The 16786-nt window shown below is 49.6% G+C and overlaps 2 protein-coding genes across 2 annotated transcripts; both read right to left on the minus strand.

Moving 5' to 3' along the window:
- Window positions 1–239: 239 nt before the first annotated feature.
- LOC131214874 (cholesterol transporter ABCA5-like) lies at window positions 240–7971 on the minus strand. Its single transcript, XM_058209204.1, has 9 exons — window positions 6961–7971; window positions 6694–6880; window positions 3474–6614; window positions 3213–3399; window positions 2870–3144; window positions 2652–2804; window positions 1902–2572; window positions 1501–1835; window positions 240–1429 (listed from the first exon to the last, which is right to left on the minus strand). Exons 1-9 carry the CDS (start codon window positions 7860–7862, stop codon window positions 1323–1325), a joined length of 5958 nt encoding a protein of 1985 aa, XP_058065187.1. The 5' UTR covers window positions 7863–7971; the 3' UTR covers window positions 240–1322.
- A 1942-nt stretch (window positions 7972–9913) lies between these two features.
- On the minus strand, window positions 9914–16733 carry LOC131212295 (tetratricopeptide repeat protein 39B-like). Its single transcript, XM_058206105.1, has 9 exons — window positions 16289–16733; window positions 13475–13506; window positions 12584–12691; window positions 12169–12510; window positions 11917–12082; window positions 11528–11856; window positions 10941–11447; window positions 10732–10872; window positions 9914–10659 (listed from the first exon to the last, which is right to left on the minus strand). Exons 1-9 carry the CDS (start codon window positions 16361–16363, stop codon window positions 10548–10550), a joined length of 1812 nt encoding a protein of 603 aa, XP_058062088.1. The 5' UTR covers window positions 16364–16733; the 3' UTR covers window positions 9914–10547.
- Window positions 16734–16786: the final 53 nt, after the last annotated feature.

The raw sequence follows: 16786 nt of genomic DNA on the forward strand, positions 1-16786 counted from the left end.
TTTTGTCTCTATTCCGTTATCTGCCCCAAGGACGATTACCTTCATTCTCTTCTCTTTGCGGTATGCGATTAATGGCTTCACTTCGCGCAGCATCATCTACTATCATTTACAGTACGCCAGCGGAGATGTTAGGCGAAGATGTTTGTATGGTTTGTTCTAAGTTCATATTTCCTTTAGTAACCTTTCTCGATCTGCGTTCCGCGTAATTTCTCTCGAATCACAGTTTTCCTAGACTCAAATTTCCTTGAAATGTTTTCCCGTTCTTTTGCATATTATTTTGTTTTTCTACGTTATGAAAATCGTTTTTTTTTGTTTGGTGATGGAACAGCTTTTAGTTATATTTGTATGTAATCGTCAGTGTAGTTCCCCGCTAGCTTCCTTGTGTATCGTTAGTGGATCTACACGACGCAGACTCCAAAGTCTGAAGGATGATTCCATAGTCGTCGAATTGCTTTGCAGAAACGCTGTACAGCGCATGGCTAGTAAACATCTTTGCATATTTCTTATCTAACTTAGTCAGTATTTACCTACTTCCATTATTATCAATCATTTTCTTCGGCGCTCTTCGTCTGCGTTCATTCATTTTGCAATGCATTTTAGGTTATCTAAATTCAGCTTAATTGTCTTATTGTTCACGTACCGATTGCGGCATGCGTACTTCCTTGCTACCCTTACGATGTCGTTCACTTTTAACTATTTTTGTTTTTGCGTTTTAAATGATTTCTCCTCCGTAAAAATGGCCTGCAGAGAAGACGCGTCTACTGTTTCCAAAGGACAGTGGTGATTCATTTTTAAACAGCTTACTTCTACACACCACACGCCGGGTCAGCTTACGTTTGCTATTGATTTCTTCGTCTTTGACATACAAGTTTCGTCGTTCATTGGTTCCATTACAGATTACTTGTCCCCTGTGTCAATTCAAATGGCTATTCACTTTTAAATTCATCACATCCGGTTTTCTTTCTTTTGCAACCATTAGTTCCTTTATTCGTCATTTTTCCTATCGGTTGTTATTCCGTATTCCGTTTTCCTAGGGTTCAGCTTCTCGCTCTTGCTTCGATAAGATTTAATTTCTAGGAAATATTTAGTTAATAGTTTTACGTTCACTTACACTCTTAGTTGTCTTGCTACAGACTTTTCACTTAGCCAAATGCACTATACAACACGCGCCTCACGCTTGATGCTCAGGCTGTCTCAGGCTGAATTTCGTACGATGATGAGTAACCAAAACGAGGAAGCATTACACCAATGCCTCACGATCGATTAAAGAATCAAATCAAATGGGATGCCGGAACAGCCTCACGGTTCCCACGGGGCACAACTTACTGCACACTCGAGGTTTCCTCATCGTAATGAGCAAACTTAAGAAACACTTGCTCCAGTGTAGTTTGGCTAAACGAGTACTCCTCAATGTCCAGCTCCGTTTTGGCTGCAATGTAACAAACAAGAGAAACGTTAGTGTTCCGTACTCCACCCCTCGCTTCCCGGAGCAGGACGTACCTTTCTCGAGCCGCGAGAAACACTCCGCCAGGGAACTGACTGCCTGCTGCGGAACCGAGTACACCAGCCGGTCGGCGAAGCTCTCCTCCAGGGTGGCACTCGGGAACAGATCCGTCACGAAGTTGCGCAACGCCATCGACCGGTTATCGATACAGTTACTGATAACTGGAGCAATGTGGTCCGTGCTTTGGTCGAGCTGCAGCTGCTCCTGGCTGCTGCTCGGCTGACTTTCGATCGGCGTTTCGCTGTACACATTTTCGATGTGCTTCAGCTTAATCTCCAGCGTGTACCCGGCACCGTACAGATTTTTCAAATGCTGCGTCGAGCCTAGACATCTGCAAAAAGGACCGGAAACATTAGCGACCTTCCGCCGACCGCCGGGGGTTTCGTGCCTTGCGTACCTTAGTTCCCCCTTCACCATGATGCCGACGCGCGAACACAGCGCATCCGCTTCCTCCATCGAGTGCGTGGTCAGCATGGCGCACCGCTTGCCGTGGAAACTGGCAAGGATCGTATCCCAGAGGAAGCGTTTCGATTTCGGATCCATGCCCGTGGAGGGTTCATCGAGCAGCACCACCTTCGGGGCGCCGACCATCGCCATCGCATAGCTGAGCTTTCGTCGCGTTCCACCGGAGCAGTGCTGGGTCTGCTTGTTCGCGTGCTCGTTTATGTGCAGCCCGGTCAGGTAAGTGGCCACCAACCGGTTCAGGTCTTTGCCGCGCACGCCACGGATCCGGGCATACAGTTCCAGGTGCTCGCGCACCGTTACGTTCTTCCACAGGGCATCATGCTGTGGACAGTAGCCCAGCGTCTTGAAGGCATCATCCTGGTTGATGGTGATGCTGTGGCCAGCGACTCGTACCGTGCCGCGTGTAGGTGCCGTTTCGCCCGTCATTATCTTCATGGTGGTCGTCTTGCCGGCACCATTGTGACCGAGCAAACCAAGCACCTCACCGGCGTCCACACCGAGCGAGAGACTCCGCACCGATACCTTCTTCCGCGGGGGCTCATCGTCCGCACAGCAGCAGCAGTTCCCACACATCGACTCCTGGGAGAACTCCTTCCGAAGGCTCTGCAAACAAGAAAAGGATACCGCGCGTTAGTGCAAGCGTTAGTGTAAGCAGTCCAGTTTCCCAGTGGCCATCACCAACCTTCACTACCACCACGGGTTGGGACCCGGCTTCGTCAGGAGGCGGGTGCTGACTGTTGGACGTAAGGCGAAACACTCGGCTGCGCTCGTTGCGTACGTCCTCATCCTCGTACTCTCCCGTGCACTGCTCTTCGCTCATCACGTCTTCCTCGTTCTGTCCGGGCAAATACAACGCCAATCAGTACCAAAGGCAACGCAACAACGCTCGCTCCGACTTACCGCTGACCGATGGAACAGGTCCCTCATGCGACCGCCACTTTTCATCACGTCCGAAATACGCAAGCAGAAGGCCCAGATCGGGATGTGCAAAAGGCACCCGCACGCCATCACGATCACCTCCTCGGTCATGTAGTGGGCCATCGACAGTTCGGCGCACGCCGAGCTCAACCGGCACGCGATGTAAACCCGATCGACGAAGTACACCGTCGCGTACGGTATGTACATCGGGTTGATCAGCGAAAAGACGTAGTGCAGAGCGATGGCCGCTTTCACCTCTGCGCAGAGAGAGAGAGAGAAACCTTGCGTGAGAACGGGGATGCTGTCACGCAACCGCAGGACTTACCGATCCCGAGCATATCCAGGAACACCACCAGTATGAACGGGATGAGCCCGACGAACGTGAGGATGTTCGGTAGGATCGATTGCGCCGAGTCGGTCCGATCGAAGAAGTACGAAAAGCAGGTCGAGCACAGGATACCGGCCGGTGAGTACAGAAACACCAGCATGCCGAGCGTGATGAGAGCGGGAGGCTGTGGAAACGGAAGAGACACTCGGCATTAAGCTACTGGCCGCTACTGGCCGGGGGTTCCGAAGCAAGGCTCACCTGTCGAAACGAAGGTATGTCGAAGAGAAACACCAGTCCCAGGAGCGCGGCACAGATGACCAGCATCAGCCCGGACAGCACGATGAAGTACGCCGACAGGTACAGCGACGACGAGAGCCCATTGACGCGCAGCTGGTTTTTGGCCTTCATCTCGCGATCGTACACCATGTCCACGGCAAGCGACACGGGAATGAGCACGAAAATCATGCCCACAAACAGGGCCGACGAGAACGTGCCGATGTTGAACTCCTGCGGCTGGGCCGTCTGCTGGAACGGGTGCGACCAGAGCTCGATGCGCAGGACCGACTCGCGATCTGCGCCCACCGATCCGGCCGTTGACGTGGCGCTCGTGCTGGAGGAGGCCAGCCCATCCAGGCTCTGATCGTCCTGGTAGTCTACGGAGGCTTGCACTTCGGGGGACGCAGATCCTGCCCGGTGACCACCCGTCACAGCACCGCCCCGGTTGAGGTTTTGGGAGCTGACCAAAGCCGGTGACAGTTCGGCGTACACCCGCAGCAGGGTGTTGCTGATCAGGTTCAAAATGATCGGCAAACTGTGCTGCGTGGTGTCGTTGTACAGCGACGTGATCGACACGTTCGACCAGGAAATGGTGTTCACATTGAAGGCCGCCATATGGGGGGCGATATCGAGCAGCAGGCTAAAGTTACCGTTGAACTCCTCGGTAACGTTGGCCGACTGGCGCAGTTCCGCGAGGAAGCGATGGTAGAGATGGGCCGATTCCTTCGACTGTTGCTGCTGCTGCTGCTGGTGATGGTGTTTCTGGTGCAGCAGCATCGGAACCGCGTCGACATACTTCTGCGGGTCCCGCTTCTGCTGCCGGGGCTGTGGTTGGGCAGCCTGTTGCTGCTGCTGCTGCTGCTGGTGATGATGGTGATAAAGGTAGGCCGGATGGGACCAGGCGATCGGGCCGGTGTTATCGTGCACGGCAATCTTCGTGATGTTGCTACCGTAGGTGGTGTTGTCCAGCAGGATCGAGCGCATGATCGGGGACAGCACCTGGATCGAGTTGAGGTACAGTCCGAGGGCCGTGAACGCTAGCGGCAGTATGATGAGCAGATAGAGCCGCTGAATGTCGCGGAACAGTATCGTGAGCCGCAGCTTCAGCAGCGCCGCGATCGTGCTCCAGCGGGACGGAAACAGCTGAATATCGTCCAGGTCCATCCAGTTCGTGCGGTTCTGACTGTTCAGCTTCACGGCCGACGCGGACGAGTTCGTGTGACCCGGCTCCTCGTAGATACTCTTTGTACTCTTGCTCACGCCGTTACGCGACGCACGGTGGTGCTTCTTGCGGTGCATCCTCTGGCCCTGCGGCGAACTGGTTACCGAGTGGCCCCCGCGAGTGGCCCCCGCGGCGGCAGCCGTTTGACTGACGCCGTCCGAACCCAGCCCGTTGATCGGTATGATCGTGTCGAACTGCAGCCGATTGTCCGGCAGCGACGTCTTGTTGTCGGCGTTCTGTTCGTCGAGCAGCGTCTTTGTGTCATTCTTTAGCGACTGGTAACTGTTGCTACGCTCCTGCAGCGACAGGCTCCTCGGTAGCGCCCGGTTCTTCATCACCTTCCGACTCAGGCTGTCCGACACCGGATAACCGGCCCCCTTCGCATCGTCCTCCTCCTCCCCATCCTCGTCCCCGTTCTCCGCGTCATCCTCCTCGGCGCCTTCCGCCTTCTGGCCGCCCTCGCGCTGCGTCTCCAGGTGGAGAAACACCTCCTCCAGCGTCGTCATCGACACCCCGTACGAACAGATGCCCAACATGGCGCGCTTCGTTCGGATCTCCTTCTCGATGTCGTCGAACAGGGACACGAACGAGTTGACCGCGTCGTGCGGCAGAATGTAGCTCAGCTCGCGGCCATGCCGGCGCGCTTTCTCCGCCTGCGGCACATGCTCGTTGACCAGCTTCGTGATGGACGTTTCGCACGCGTTCGTGTCCAGCACCAGCGTGAGGTGGTAGCCGACACCGAATTTGTTCTTCAGAAACAGCGACGAACCGCAGCAACGCAGGCGACCCCGCGAGACGACCGCCTTCCGCTCGGCCAATATGTCCGCCTCGTCCATGAAGTGCGTCGTCAGCAGGATCACCTTGCCGTGCTTGCGGTTCTGCAGGATCGACCACATGTGGCGCCGCGAGTACGGATCGACCCCGGCCGTCGGCTCGTCCAGGATGATGATCTTCGGATCGCCGATGATGGCGATCCCGACCGAGAGCTTCCGCTTCTGGCCGCCGCTCAGGTGCTTCACCCGCGTCTCGGCCGTGTCGAACAGATCGATATCGCGCAACGTTTTCTTCACCTCACCGTCCACCAGCGAGGGCGGAATGCCGCGGACGGCCGCGAAAAAGTGCAGATGCTCCTTCGGGGTGAGCGTCTCGAAGAGAATGTCGTGCTGCGGGCAGACGCCCGTCATGCGGCGAATCATCGTCATGTCGTTCGGGTCGCGCACATCGTACCCGAAAATGTAGATCGTGCCGGACGTGGGCGACGTCAGGCCGGTCAGGATGTTGAACAGGGTGCTCTTGCCCGCCCCATTGTGCCCCAGGATGGCCGTTATTTGGCCCTCGTAGATGGTCAGGTTGATACCGTTCACCGCGTTCACGGCCGGCTTGCGGCACGAGTGGAACGTCTTGTAGAGGTCCACGATGCGGATTGCCTCTTTGCCGCGCATCTCGCGCGACACCGGCTCCACATCGCACACCGGATCCTCGAGCGCGTTGTTGAACGAGTTGGCCGATTCCCCGTTCAGCAGCGGCACCTTTGGCACCTTCTTCTTGCACCAGTAGTGGCGGTTGAAGCAAAAGCACGGCCTCTGCTTCGTCCCGTGGTCCGACGGGATCACGCAATCGAAGTAGAACGCTAGCGCCGCGTACAGCAGAATGTCCACCACCAGCATCAGGATGGAACCGCCGATCGGAATGCCCGGCCCGGTCCAGAGATTGTCCAGCGTGACGCCCTGTCCCGAGATGTCGAGCACGAGGATTTTGTCCATCGCCAGCGCGAACCCGGTCGGCGAGATCAGCGAAACCGTCCACAGCGCGGCGGATGTGTGCGTATCGTCGATGAACACTTGCAAAAAGTACAGCAGCGACATAATGTTCACGGCGAAGTTGCCCAGTATACCAGCGGTCTGCAAGAAAAGAACCGCGAAAACCGCTGGTCACACATTCAAACCGCTCCGAGTCCGAATGACCTTCTCCCGCCCTTACCCTGGAGTTGTCGAAAAAGGGAGTTATCATAAAGCCGATGAGGATGACCGAGAAGCTGTACAGCAGAATCAGTATGAACACGGGCAGGTAGTTGGTGTGCTGGAAAACGCCCAACGAAAACACCAGAATCACCGACACGAAGCTCAGGAACGTGACGAACACGGCGTAGATGACGAACCAGCCGCACCTACGAAATAGCGAAACACCGGAATCAGTGCGGGGAATAAGCCACCCGGGGCCACCCGAGACCCGAGGAGAACCACCTACCAGAAAACGGAGTCGCGCAGACCCATTATTTTCAGCCCTTCCTTGATGTGGTTCTCTTTCTCGCCGACAATCAGTATCAGCAGATATGTAATGAACTGGGACAGCGCCATCACCATGTAGATCGGAATGACCAACCGGAACGCGACCATCCAGTTGCCCGTGTAGGCCTCCTTCGGGAACATCTCCAGCGTGATGTGCGGTATCTGCAGTTCTTCGTTCTGAGTCACGACGCGGATCTTGGTGTAGTCCAGCAGGGTCTGGAGCGCGACAAAGCCGGAGTAGTAGTACTGGTTGACCGGGCAGGAGTCGCCCGTTTCGATCGGGATGACCGCGGACCAGTAGCTGTCCGATTGCCGGCACGTGACCAGCGACGAGTACAGCTCGGTCGTGGACGGCGTCACGAAGAACGACGGATTCGTGCGGATCTCGTACCGCAGCGGCCCGAACAGTGGGTCGTCGGTGTGGAAGATCAGCGCCAGCGGCATCCGGTTCGGATCGCGCCAGTAGGCCGCCAGCAGCTCTTCCGGTGTGTCGTACACGATCCACTTGATCGGATGCACGCCCGGCTGGTGCCGCCGGTTCGACATCCACAGCTCGTTCACCTCGTTCAGGAATGGCACGGTCGTGGAGGAGTTTGGCTGCGGCAGCACGGCGATGGTGTGCGCTTTGTGGTGCTGAAAGTGCTCGAACAGGCTCGCCGCTCCGCGCGGCTCGGTGATGGCCGGGAAGTTCGGGTTCGGTATCAGGATCTTCAGCACGATCAGCGTGCCGAGTGTGTACAGGGGCAGAAACACTTCCGCTATCGTTTTGCGCGAGTCGCGAATTTTCAGCTTGAAATTGCGCACCAGCGTTGCGCCGAGCTGCTGGCAGAAGTTACCGGTGTTCATCAGTTCTTTGCCCATTGCTGACACTGTTTCCGTCGGTCGGTCGCTGGCACACGATTGTTCCACGTTGAATTGTCACGGTCGATTGCTTGGCAAAATACTGAGGAAAATGCTGCTGATGCCGTTGCTGGCGTTAAAATGCTAGTCGCCACAGTTCATCGTAATCATTAAAGCTACGCTATAAAATTATCCGCTCCAACGACGAAAGGATGGCGCCAGTGGTTCAGAGGTTCGCTGCTGTTGCCGGTCCAATATGAAATCGCTTTGAGACTAGAAAACAAAATCGAAATAGAATTATTTAGAAACTGAGCTTTAGAATGAAATACACTTTCGGTCGTGGCTTTTGTTCGTTTCAATAGTAGTGCGTTGGTAACCATTTCCTAAAATGTCCTTTGCTAGCATTAAATTTCGGCCCAACACTATCGGAAAATGTGATTTTCAACAACTCCCAATCGCAATTACAGCTATATTTACACGAATATCCTGTACATACTATTCCATCGGTATGAGAAAAACCTTTCCCCTCAACAGGCCAGCAACGGAGCATCATCTGTTCCTTTTTTCGGCCAATCAAAACAAAATGGGTCCACGTGCACTTTGTTTACACTCTCGAACGCAGAAGCCGAACGATTTTCCGGCCAATGACGCTCACACCACCACACGCATATCTGGCGTGCTTTCGTCCTGGGAAAATGACCACACTGTGTACACGCGGGAAACAGTTGCCATAAAATGGCTGCGCCCCAACGTGCTTCTGCCTCATCGCCACTTCCCGCGAATAAAGCAACCGGCGAACGGTTGCTATAATTTTTCCTGTCGCTCTTTTTGACACACACGCACACAAACAGTCGCACGCACACCTTCTCACTTACTCACTGGGTTTGCCGATGAGGGCATGATTGAAAAAATTATCGATTTTTCGCTAAGTGTCAAATGCTTCCGATTGTCTCCAACGCGCCCACGACCGAGAGACATCTTGTCTATTTCGAATCAATAAATTTACATTTCGACTCCCGCTCGGCAACCACTGCATTTCCATGGCCTCCGTAGATGATTCGACTCACCAGTTTGATTTTCCGCTGCTCACGATAACCCTCCCTACCGAGATTTGCTGGAATGGTTTTGAACAGCCGAGAACTAAGCTTGACTGGTGGGCATCGCGAACTGCTTCATCACTCTCTAGCCGCACGGAATATTTCCCCTTAACGCCGTCGATTCCTACACCCGTTGGCTGCGTCCTCGATAGAAGTGTGGTCAATTTTCATTGAAACCAGTAACTGCACACCAAACGACACCACTTTGAGCACAGCTCATGCTGCCAGGTCGGGGGTCCGAGGTTCGGCGGTGTTGCAAAATTGTGGCCAGAGAAAACAACCCCTCCCGAATCGTACTTGACTTCCGCTTCGAATCGAAAACGCTCGCTGCACTCGCTCTCCACAGCACGTAGTCACGCTCGACGGGAGACTCCGCGACCTTTACGGGAGGCGCTAAAATAACTGCGAATTTTCCCCCACATCACGGACCACTCGCGTACAGCACAACATTTTCACTGGCGTGAGCCCTTTTTCTTCGCAGGACCAATCGTGCAAGCGCACCGTACCTCCCCACCGGCGCCGGGTTTCCCCTTTTGCCCGGAGTGGCCCCGCTTTCCCAGAAGGCGCAGATGTCAACTGTTGGCCGCCGGTGGTCGTCAACGGTGGCAGAGCGAACTCTGGCGGCAAATTCTCACAATTCAAGTTAGTAACCGTTTCGAGTTTGTTCCCGTTCCCGGTGCGGATAGTCGGAACTATCAAGAAAGAGGGGAGCTCCTAAAACAATTCTGCAACGAAACTGTCTAGAAAGTCCGTTCATCGTCATTATCATATTTTTGAAAACCTTTTTACGAACATTTAACAATACTTGACCGGGGCAACGGACGCTGATTTTCTATGTGGCGCATGCGCGTTAGTTGGTTTGAATTCATAAACCCCCCGGGTGTGTAAGGAGTATCGGTGAACGGTTCGATAACACTCAAGTTGAGATTATTCATCAGACAGCCGGTATTTCATTGTTTCTTCGTTGTGGTTTGGTTTTATTTTATATTTTATAGGAATGGAGAGTGCTTGTAAAACAGTTTGTAGCTTTTGCTATGCAACCTCGCTCAATGGATAAACATTTCTTAGAAAAATACATTTCCAGATGCCACATAAACAATCCCACTCCGTGCCCCTTTCTTCAGACTGACACGCTTTTAGAGCTTATCAATACTGTTATCGCAAACGAGACTGGTGTGCGATATTGCGCTACGAACACCGAACCCGAACCGAATTGAAAATTAGCTACATTTGGTAGGTGACTGCTCGGAGCCCAGTAGTCAAAATAAACAATAAAATACGGTGATAACCGGTGTGTTTAGACCCTTGGCTAAAGGTATGTTGCAGCGTAAAAGCGAAAATAAAACAATTCTTTCCTCGTAGGAACGTTAGCAATGTACAACGAAATCCATTGTACGCGTGGCAACACCATGACTAGGGAATATAGTTCCATGCGACGCAGATGTTTTGTGTTTTTTTTGTTGTACAATATGCTCGCAGCTAAGGTGGTTCATTTTTTTCAGGTCTAGGATGGCATCACCCTCTTTACGATCGTTGTTGATTCTGTTTTTAATGCTTCCGGAAAATATTTCGATGGTCATGGTATACTGATGGTTCACTCAGGACCGGCTTATTCCGCTCCTGCCGGAATATTTTCATAACTTTTTCCCTTCAGCTCGATAAGCGCCGTGTGTATCCGAAAGTGAAGTCTCGATTCCAGCGAGTAGCCGCTATAATTTTTCCTGCGAGAAAAAAAAAACAATTTAGAGGTTGCTTAAACCAGTATTCAGCACCGGCGGGTGTATGATACGTACTTGGCATCCTCCAACGCCAAAATTGCTTGATCTTTGTTGCCCTGATCGATGTAGATAAGGGCCAACTCAACGATCGCGTACGGCACAAGGTAGTGGTCTTCTTTGATGTCCTTGTACATTGCAATCACGTTTTCTAGACACCTGAAAGCAGACCGGAAGGTGAATTTGTATGGTTTTTGCTGCAATTTTGATGTACTTTTAACACTTACCGAGTGGCCTGCAACGGGCTGTTCATTTGACGCAAGCAGGCACCCTTCAGAAGAAGAAGCAGTGCCTTGTTATCCGCAGCGTAAACTCCGTAAGTTGGGTTGGACTTGGTATACGATCGCTCCTCAAAGTGCGTCAACTGTTCCTCCACTATCCGAAACACACCGTCCGCCAAATGAAAGTGCTTTCCCAGTATCTTGAACAGATTCCACACGTACATCAGCTCTAGTGCCGGCACGTACAGGAATGATTGCTGGGCGAAGAACCTTTCAGTCTTTTTGCAGGCAAATTTCTCCATCGGAAGCGATTTGCCGGCTATTCGTTGCTTGTATTTTGGCACTTCCCTCATCAGGTTCGCAATCGTACGCACTTCGCTCGAATGCAGCTCTTCCGGTTTTAGCATACACATGATCGATGCTTTCTGATATGTGTAGATTGTTCGGGACCACTTACTGTTCTCTACTAGGTACGTAGCAAAAAGGAGCGACTCTCGCCAATCCAGTCGTAAGCTGGGCAAAATGAGATAACGACAATCATAAGATAAATCCGGAAAATCTCTCACAACAGTAGTGGCCAACGGTAAACTCACCAATTGACCCACAACAATTCCCAAAAGCATAAGTGATGGAATTGTGGCCACACGTTTTGCGATTTCCACGACTTTTTGTACCACCTCAGCGCTTCGTCCAGATTACCCTTCATAAACTCCAGTCGCCCCTTGAAGAACAGGAACCAAACACCGTTTGGATACTGGTTCAGCTGTTTCACGAGCAGCTCATCGCAGAAGCGCAGGTCACCTTCCTTGTGACTGAGCACGTAGCACACGATCAGGTTATACCCGAGCAGAGTCATCACGCACAGCACTTGTCGGATGCCTTCGCTCTGGGATCCGGTGACCAAATCCTGCATTCCCGATTGCTGCAAAAAACACAAGTATAAATTTTGCTCTCGATATGCTTCCTTCGCTGACTCACAAACCTTGTTTCCGGAAAATCCGATAAATTCAAGCAGTTTAATTATCCTAGCCGGAAGCAGGGAAATCATGAGATTGAACGTCCCCAGACCCATACGGACACCGCTTTCGAAATGTAGCTTGGAACTTTCCGATTCCCAGTGTCGGTGGTTTAGTATGTTGTTACATTCCCTGTAATGATCGAATAAAAATGGGATCAAAATTCAGACAAACAAATGACATCTTGCATTCGAATGCCTCAAGAACGTCGCACGTACTTGTACATGGCGAAACAATTTCTAATCTTCATGCCACCCTTAATCAAGCTGGTCAACGTTTCGTCCTCGATAAATGTTAGCATCGCCTTCAGCAGCAATGCTTCGGCCGAGCACAGCTCTGCGTGAGCCTCCAGATCGGTGTACTGATCGTAATTTACTTTCTTAAATGTCTTTCCGATCGTTTCGGTCAGAGTATTCTTCTTCCGGTAGCGGTTGCACACATTCAGGCACTGTTTCAGTGCCTCCGAAGCTGCCGCTATATGTTGCTGCTCAAAGGTGAGCATCGCTTCCAGGTATGTAAAGACACTGTGCCCGACCGAATGGTACATACTGGATGTTGCCCTAGAGGAACAAGTTGTTGGAGAAAGATAAAGATATGTTTTGCTTGTCAGTGGGGTAATCTTATTTATCTTACATCGGCTTCATAAGTGCTTCCGCTTCGTTGAATTTATTGTTGAAAAACAAATCGACCGCTATTTTGGCTTCCACCAAAGCGGCGTCCAGATCCATACCACATGAAGGGCTGAAACGATTAGAAAAGAGAACGTTAGGAACAGTTTAGAATGTTTTTTTCGTTCAAAACACGCTTTGGTCCTCAACTTCAAAGCAATATGTGTGATTCAGATTTAAGAAATTTTTTCTGTATCGTTCGCGTTCATTCTGTGCAAATTTATTAACATTTTTCAAATTCGTATAAATACAATATGCTTTATCAGGAAAAATATGCCAAGGCGTGAAGCATGAAGCAGTATAGTCGAAAACATTGCAGTTCTGGTACAAAGCTCGCCCAAACCAGAACTGTACTTATTTAATAAAATAATTCTTTGCCCAGTGCTTCAATAAATGTGGTTCTTCGACAAATATTTCGCATACTCAACTAACTTTCAATCAAATATTCAAGAACTTTAAAACAGAGACGAGCAACATTGTAACTAGTTGTTGTGGCAATAACTCTGCGACTAAGTTCGTGTTGTACCATAAAAACCATACAGTTCATGGATAAAAGGCCAACAGTTGGCAACTGTTTCAGATCTAGCTTCTTTACAGTTGATCTTGTATCAAAGGCTACCCCACTCGAGAGGGTTTATCGTTGCTCACATGGCGATTAAGATACATGTTTGCCTTGCATCACGGGCAAGTGCTATGGATGCCTATTACTGAGAGGATCATAGTGTCCACTCGCAACCTGTTAGAACATTATAGTAATTAGGTTGATCGCACAACGAAACGCCGCTTGGATTTATGAAATAATCCATTCTGATGACTGACTGACTATGGCTTGAATCAACTATCGGGAACTACTTACGAGGAAGCATCGTTTTCGCAAGCATCTTGGAACTGTAACGAGATGAAAGATAAACTTGGTTAAATTTGGTTAAAAAGTTAAATAAAATAAATCAAAGGATGTTGTAAGTTTTGAAAGAGCACATTGAACTCATGATATCGATAAGTTAAGTATTTTTTTACATGTTGCATAAATAAACTCAATCAGAAATATTGAAGTATTTGTCTTAATTCGCATTCGAGGAACCGCTATAGTTGCATTATACACGAGCTGATCATACAGTTAAGCGTACACATAGCCACAGCGATAATGACGGTATTTAGTCTCGGTGTGAGATAGGTAGTTGTTGTGGAGACTTGTTTCTATCTCTAATGAGTAGCGCCACGTAGTTGTACAGATTCGGATTCGAGGCTACTCACGCTTCCGTCAACAGGTTTCGGGATGGGCTGCACTGTGTCGCTTGTGCGGCTTGACCTGTCCCGCTGTGGCGCAAAAGAGCTGTCATCACATTCATAGACTCTAGTCGGCGGTCTATCTAACCCGATATTATCCGGGCAACACGTCAAACGATAGAGTCTATGGTTTGCCTGGGTCGTTTCGCATTTCGCACAGCGCACGCAAGTTCAAGTTCAACCACTTCGCGGGCATGCAATTTGAAAGGTGGAAGGGCGAAAATGATACGTCGAGGGTCCGTTGCAAGTGAGGGTTTGCAGTGCTGCACTCTCATTCCTAGCCCTGCGCTGCTGCTTCGACGCACAGCCTCATATGTGACGCTTTTGTCGTTTGTCCAGTGGCAAACAACAATAATTACATCCTACTTTACACCTACACGTGTGCAGCATTTTCGCCACAAAGAACACAGTTACACGGCCAATTACTTCCCATTACAAAAAGAAAAATGGGATAGAAACTTAACTACAAACCGATCCCGAAAATCCCAACACAGAACATTGTAAGAAAAACTTTTTCTACAAGACTCTAACACTTCCAAGATGCAACCTCGTTTACCGTGTACGGTATAAACTGCTCCCAAGTACTGTCGATCTGGATACGAATTAGGCACAGTGTTGCGTAAACAAATTTGCATTTTAATTTCTCTGCCGCACACGCGTTAACGATGGAAAACTGTTTGCGGGAAAACCCTTCGCTTTACACTTGATTGCCACCCTTCACATTACTGATAAGATACAAAACAACAGGCGATACTGACACGCATGATTGCACAAAAACGGTGGCAGCAGAATAACGGTAGCTACAGTGTTTTAACATTAATATTTTTCTTATATTGTACAATACAAAAGGGATTAACTTTTCACTTCTATATTTGATTTTCTTCGCTTACAGAAATGAGACCGCAAAATTTTTCCTTGTTAATTGCAAATATTTTATGAAACAGTCTGTTGGATGACAACTCGATGTATTGTAGAGTTTAGCTACAAGACGGAATCAAATGAGTGGACTACTTCCACAAACACCACACAGTTGATTTGGTTTGATTCTTATCCGATTGTTTCAGTAGTTAGTAGTTCTAGACGAGATATGTTTTTAGATTTAAATCAGATTAATCGAACGACCTGTTTTCCACCCTTTTGCGGTGGAAAGTCCGTACTAACTACGAAGTTTCCTACAGGAAATTTCTATTCGTCGAAAATGATGAATAATTTCAATTATCACCTTTCACTTTACTCTAAAGGTTTGCTTTAAAGTTTGAGCGGTAGCACAGCCAAAGTGGGAGTAGAATTGGCTTAGCCAAATGTGGTTCCTTTTGCACTGTGCGCACACCCAGTTGCTTATTATTTATAAATAAAATAACCGCTGACCGCTGCGTTTTGCTCACATTCGCCGTTCAATCATGCGGACAATTCGCATACTTTCACAGCCAATCCCACTGTGTGTAAGTACAGTACAGCGCAAAGTACAAGGTGTAATAAATCATATTGTGCTATCACTCCGTTGACCATTCCAACCATAATTGTATTCGAGCAGCAGATCACTCGTCGAAATTGACATGCAGTTCCGGGTGAAATAGAAAGTTTTGGCGCCGCGGTAACGACGACGATGGTACTTGTAAAACAATAGTGATATAATGGCAAAGACCAACCACTGCCCTGACAATCATGTTTTGTCCGCGAATATCGATACTCGTCCTTATTGAGGGGAGTGATCATTTTTTGGGGCTTCCAAAGCCCGTGCTCAGTTATCGACCGCTACGGACCACGTGCGGTGCATTGGAAAAATGGAACAACCGCAAGCCAAACATTATTTAAAGAACAACCACAGAGCAACGGTAAAAGCGCTAACCTTGGTCGGTCGGTACAAGCGTTAGTGGCCCAGCCCTCGAGAGTCCTGCGAGGTTGCATGTCGTAATGGGATCCACCTTCTATCGAACAGGCGAACGTGACCGGTGGCAATATTCCTCTTCTATATGGTATCCTGACCAGCTAGAAAATAAGGCCATCTTGACGTCGCTTTAGCTCCAAGCCACGCCATGGATAGAATAGATTTTATTTATTGCATTAGCCTAACGAAACGAGCAAATAGACCACACGCGCGGTACATGTTTACGAGCTCGAGACACAAACTTGGAAGCAAACAGCCGAAATTAAATCATTTCCAGACACTCGCCTAGAAATCCTGGTACATGGTAAAATAGTCGTGTGGCAAAAACTGGTACAAGTCGTGGTGAACGCTGGCAAACTAAGAGTGGGACATTTGTAGGAAAGATGCTTACTAAAAGTCGCATCATGGCTATAAAAGTTACTTACAATTGATTGGGATTTTTCATCGCAAATAACGTTGTGGAAGAATATTTTAATTAAATACGAAAGTAATTACCTCATCGTCCTCATCGTAGTTTGAGAGCTGGGTGCTGGTGCTGGGTGCAGAACTGGTCGCGGTAACGGTAGCCATTTTTCGTGATGGTCGGTTAGCGAAGTTATTCGTTTAAACGCTGGATTTATGTTGCCTAGCAACGTATCACGTATTTCTGCTGAACTCAGCAATCGTGGAATGTTCACTAAATCCTGGTGCTCCGTATCGCATCCGTCCCGAAAGCTGGTCCGGATACCGTAGTGTTTGTTATTTATGTGCTCATTTTGTTCGCGATTTTGCCAACAACAACCCGTGGACAAACTGAACACAAATAATCCAGTTTAAACGTAGTTGGCGTTTTGATGCAGTTTTGTTCAAATTGTTTCTCACTGTGCAATGCTGGTTACAGTGAAATGTAAAAAAATCACGTACTTGGTGCGAAGCACTAATATCTGTTTTCTATTGTAGATTGTTTGTAGGGATTGGAAAATTATCGTAATTATCGTGTTTCGTACAAATGTT

The sequence above is a fragment of the Anopheles bellator genome, chromosome 1, assembly GCF_943735745.2.
Source record: "Anopheles bellator chromosome 1, idAnoBellAS_SP24_06.2, whole genome shotgun sequence".
Classification (NCBI taxonomy): domain Eukaryota; kingdom Metazoa; phylum Arthropoda; class Insecta; order Diptera; family Culicidae; genus Anopheles; species Anopheles bellator.

What these genes read in the sequence shown, in the direction of transcription:
- LOC131212295 (XM_058206105.1), bottom strand. Translation starts at nt 16,363, where the DNA reads ATGGCTACCGTTACCGCGACCAGTTCTGCACCCAGCACCAGCACCCAG. An exon ending in AATTGTTTCGCCATGTACAA is followed by an intron (nt 12,083 to 12,168) that starts GTACGTGCGACG and finishes CGATCATTACAG; the next exon opens with GGAATGTAACAACATACTAA. An exon ending in TTGGCGTTGGAGGATGCCAA is followed by an intron (nt 10,660 to 10,731) that starts GTACGTATCATA and finishes TTTTTCTCGCAG; the next exon opens with GAAAAATTATAGCGGCTACT.
- LOC131214874 (XM_058209204.1), bottom strand. Translation starts at nt 7,862, where the DNA reads ATGGGCAAAGAACTGATGAACACCGGTAACTTCTGCCAGCAGCTCGGC. An exon ending in CCTTTTTCGACAACTCCAGG is followed by an intron (nt 6,615 to 6,693) that starts GTAAGGGCGGGA and finishes CTTTTCTTGCAG; the next exon opens with ACCGCTGGTATACTGGGCAA. An exon ending in CCTGGATATGCTCGGGATCG is followed by an intron (nt 3,145 to 3,212) that starts GTAAGTCCTGCG and finishes CTCTCTGCGCAG; the next exon opens with AGGTGAAAGCGGCCATCGCT.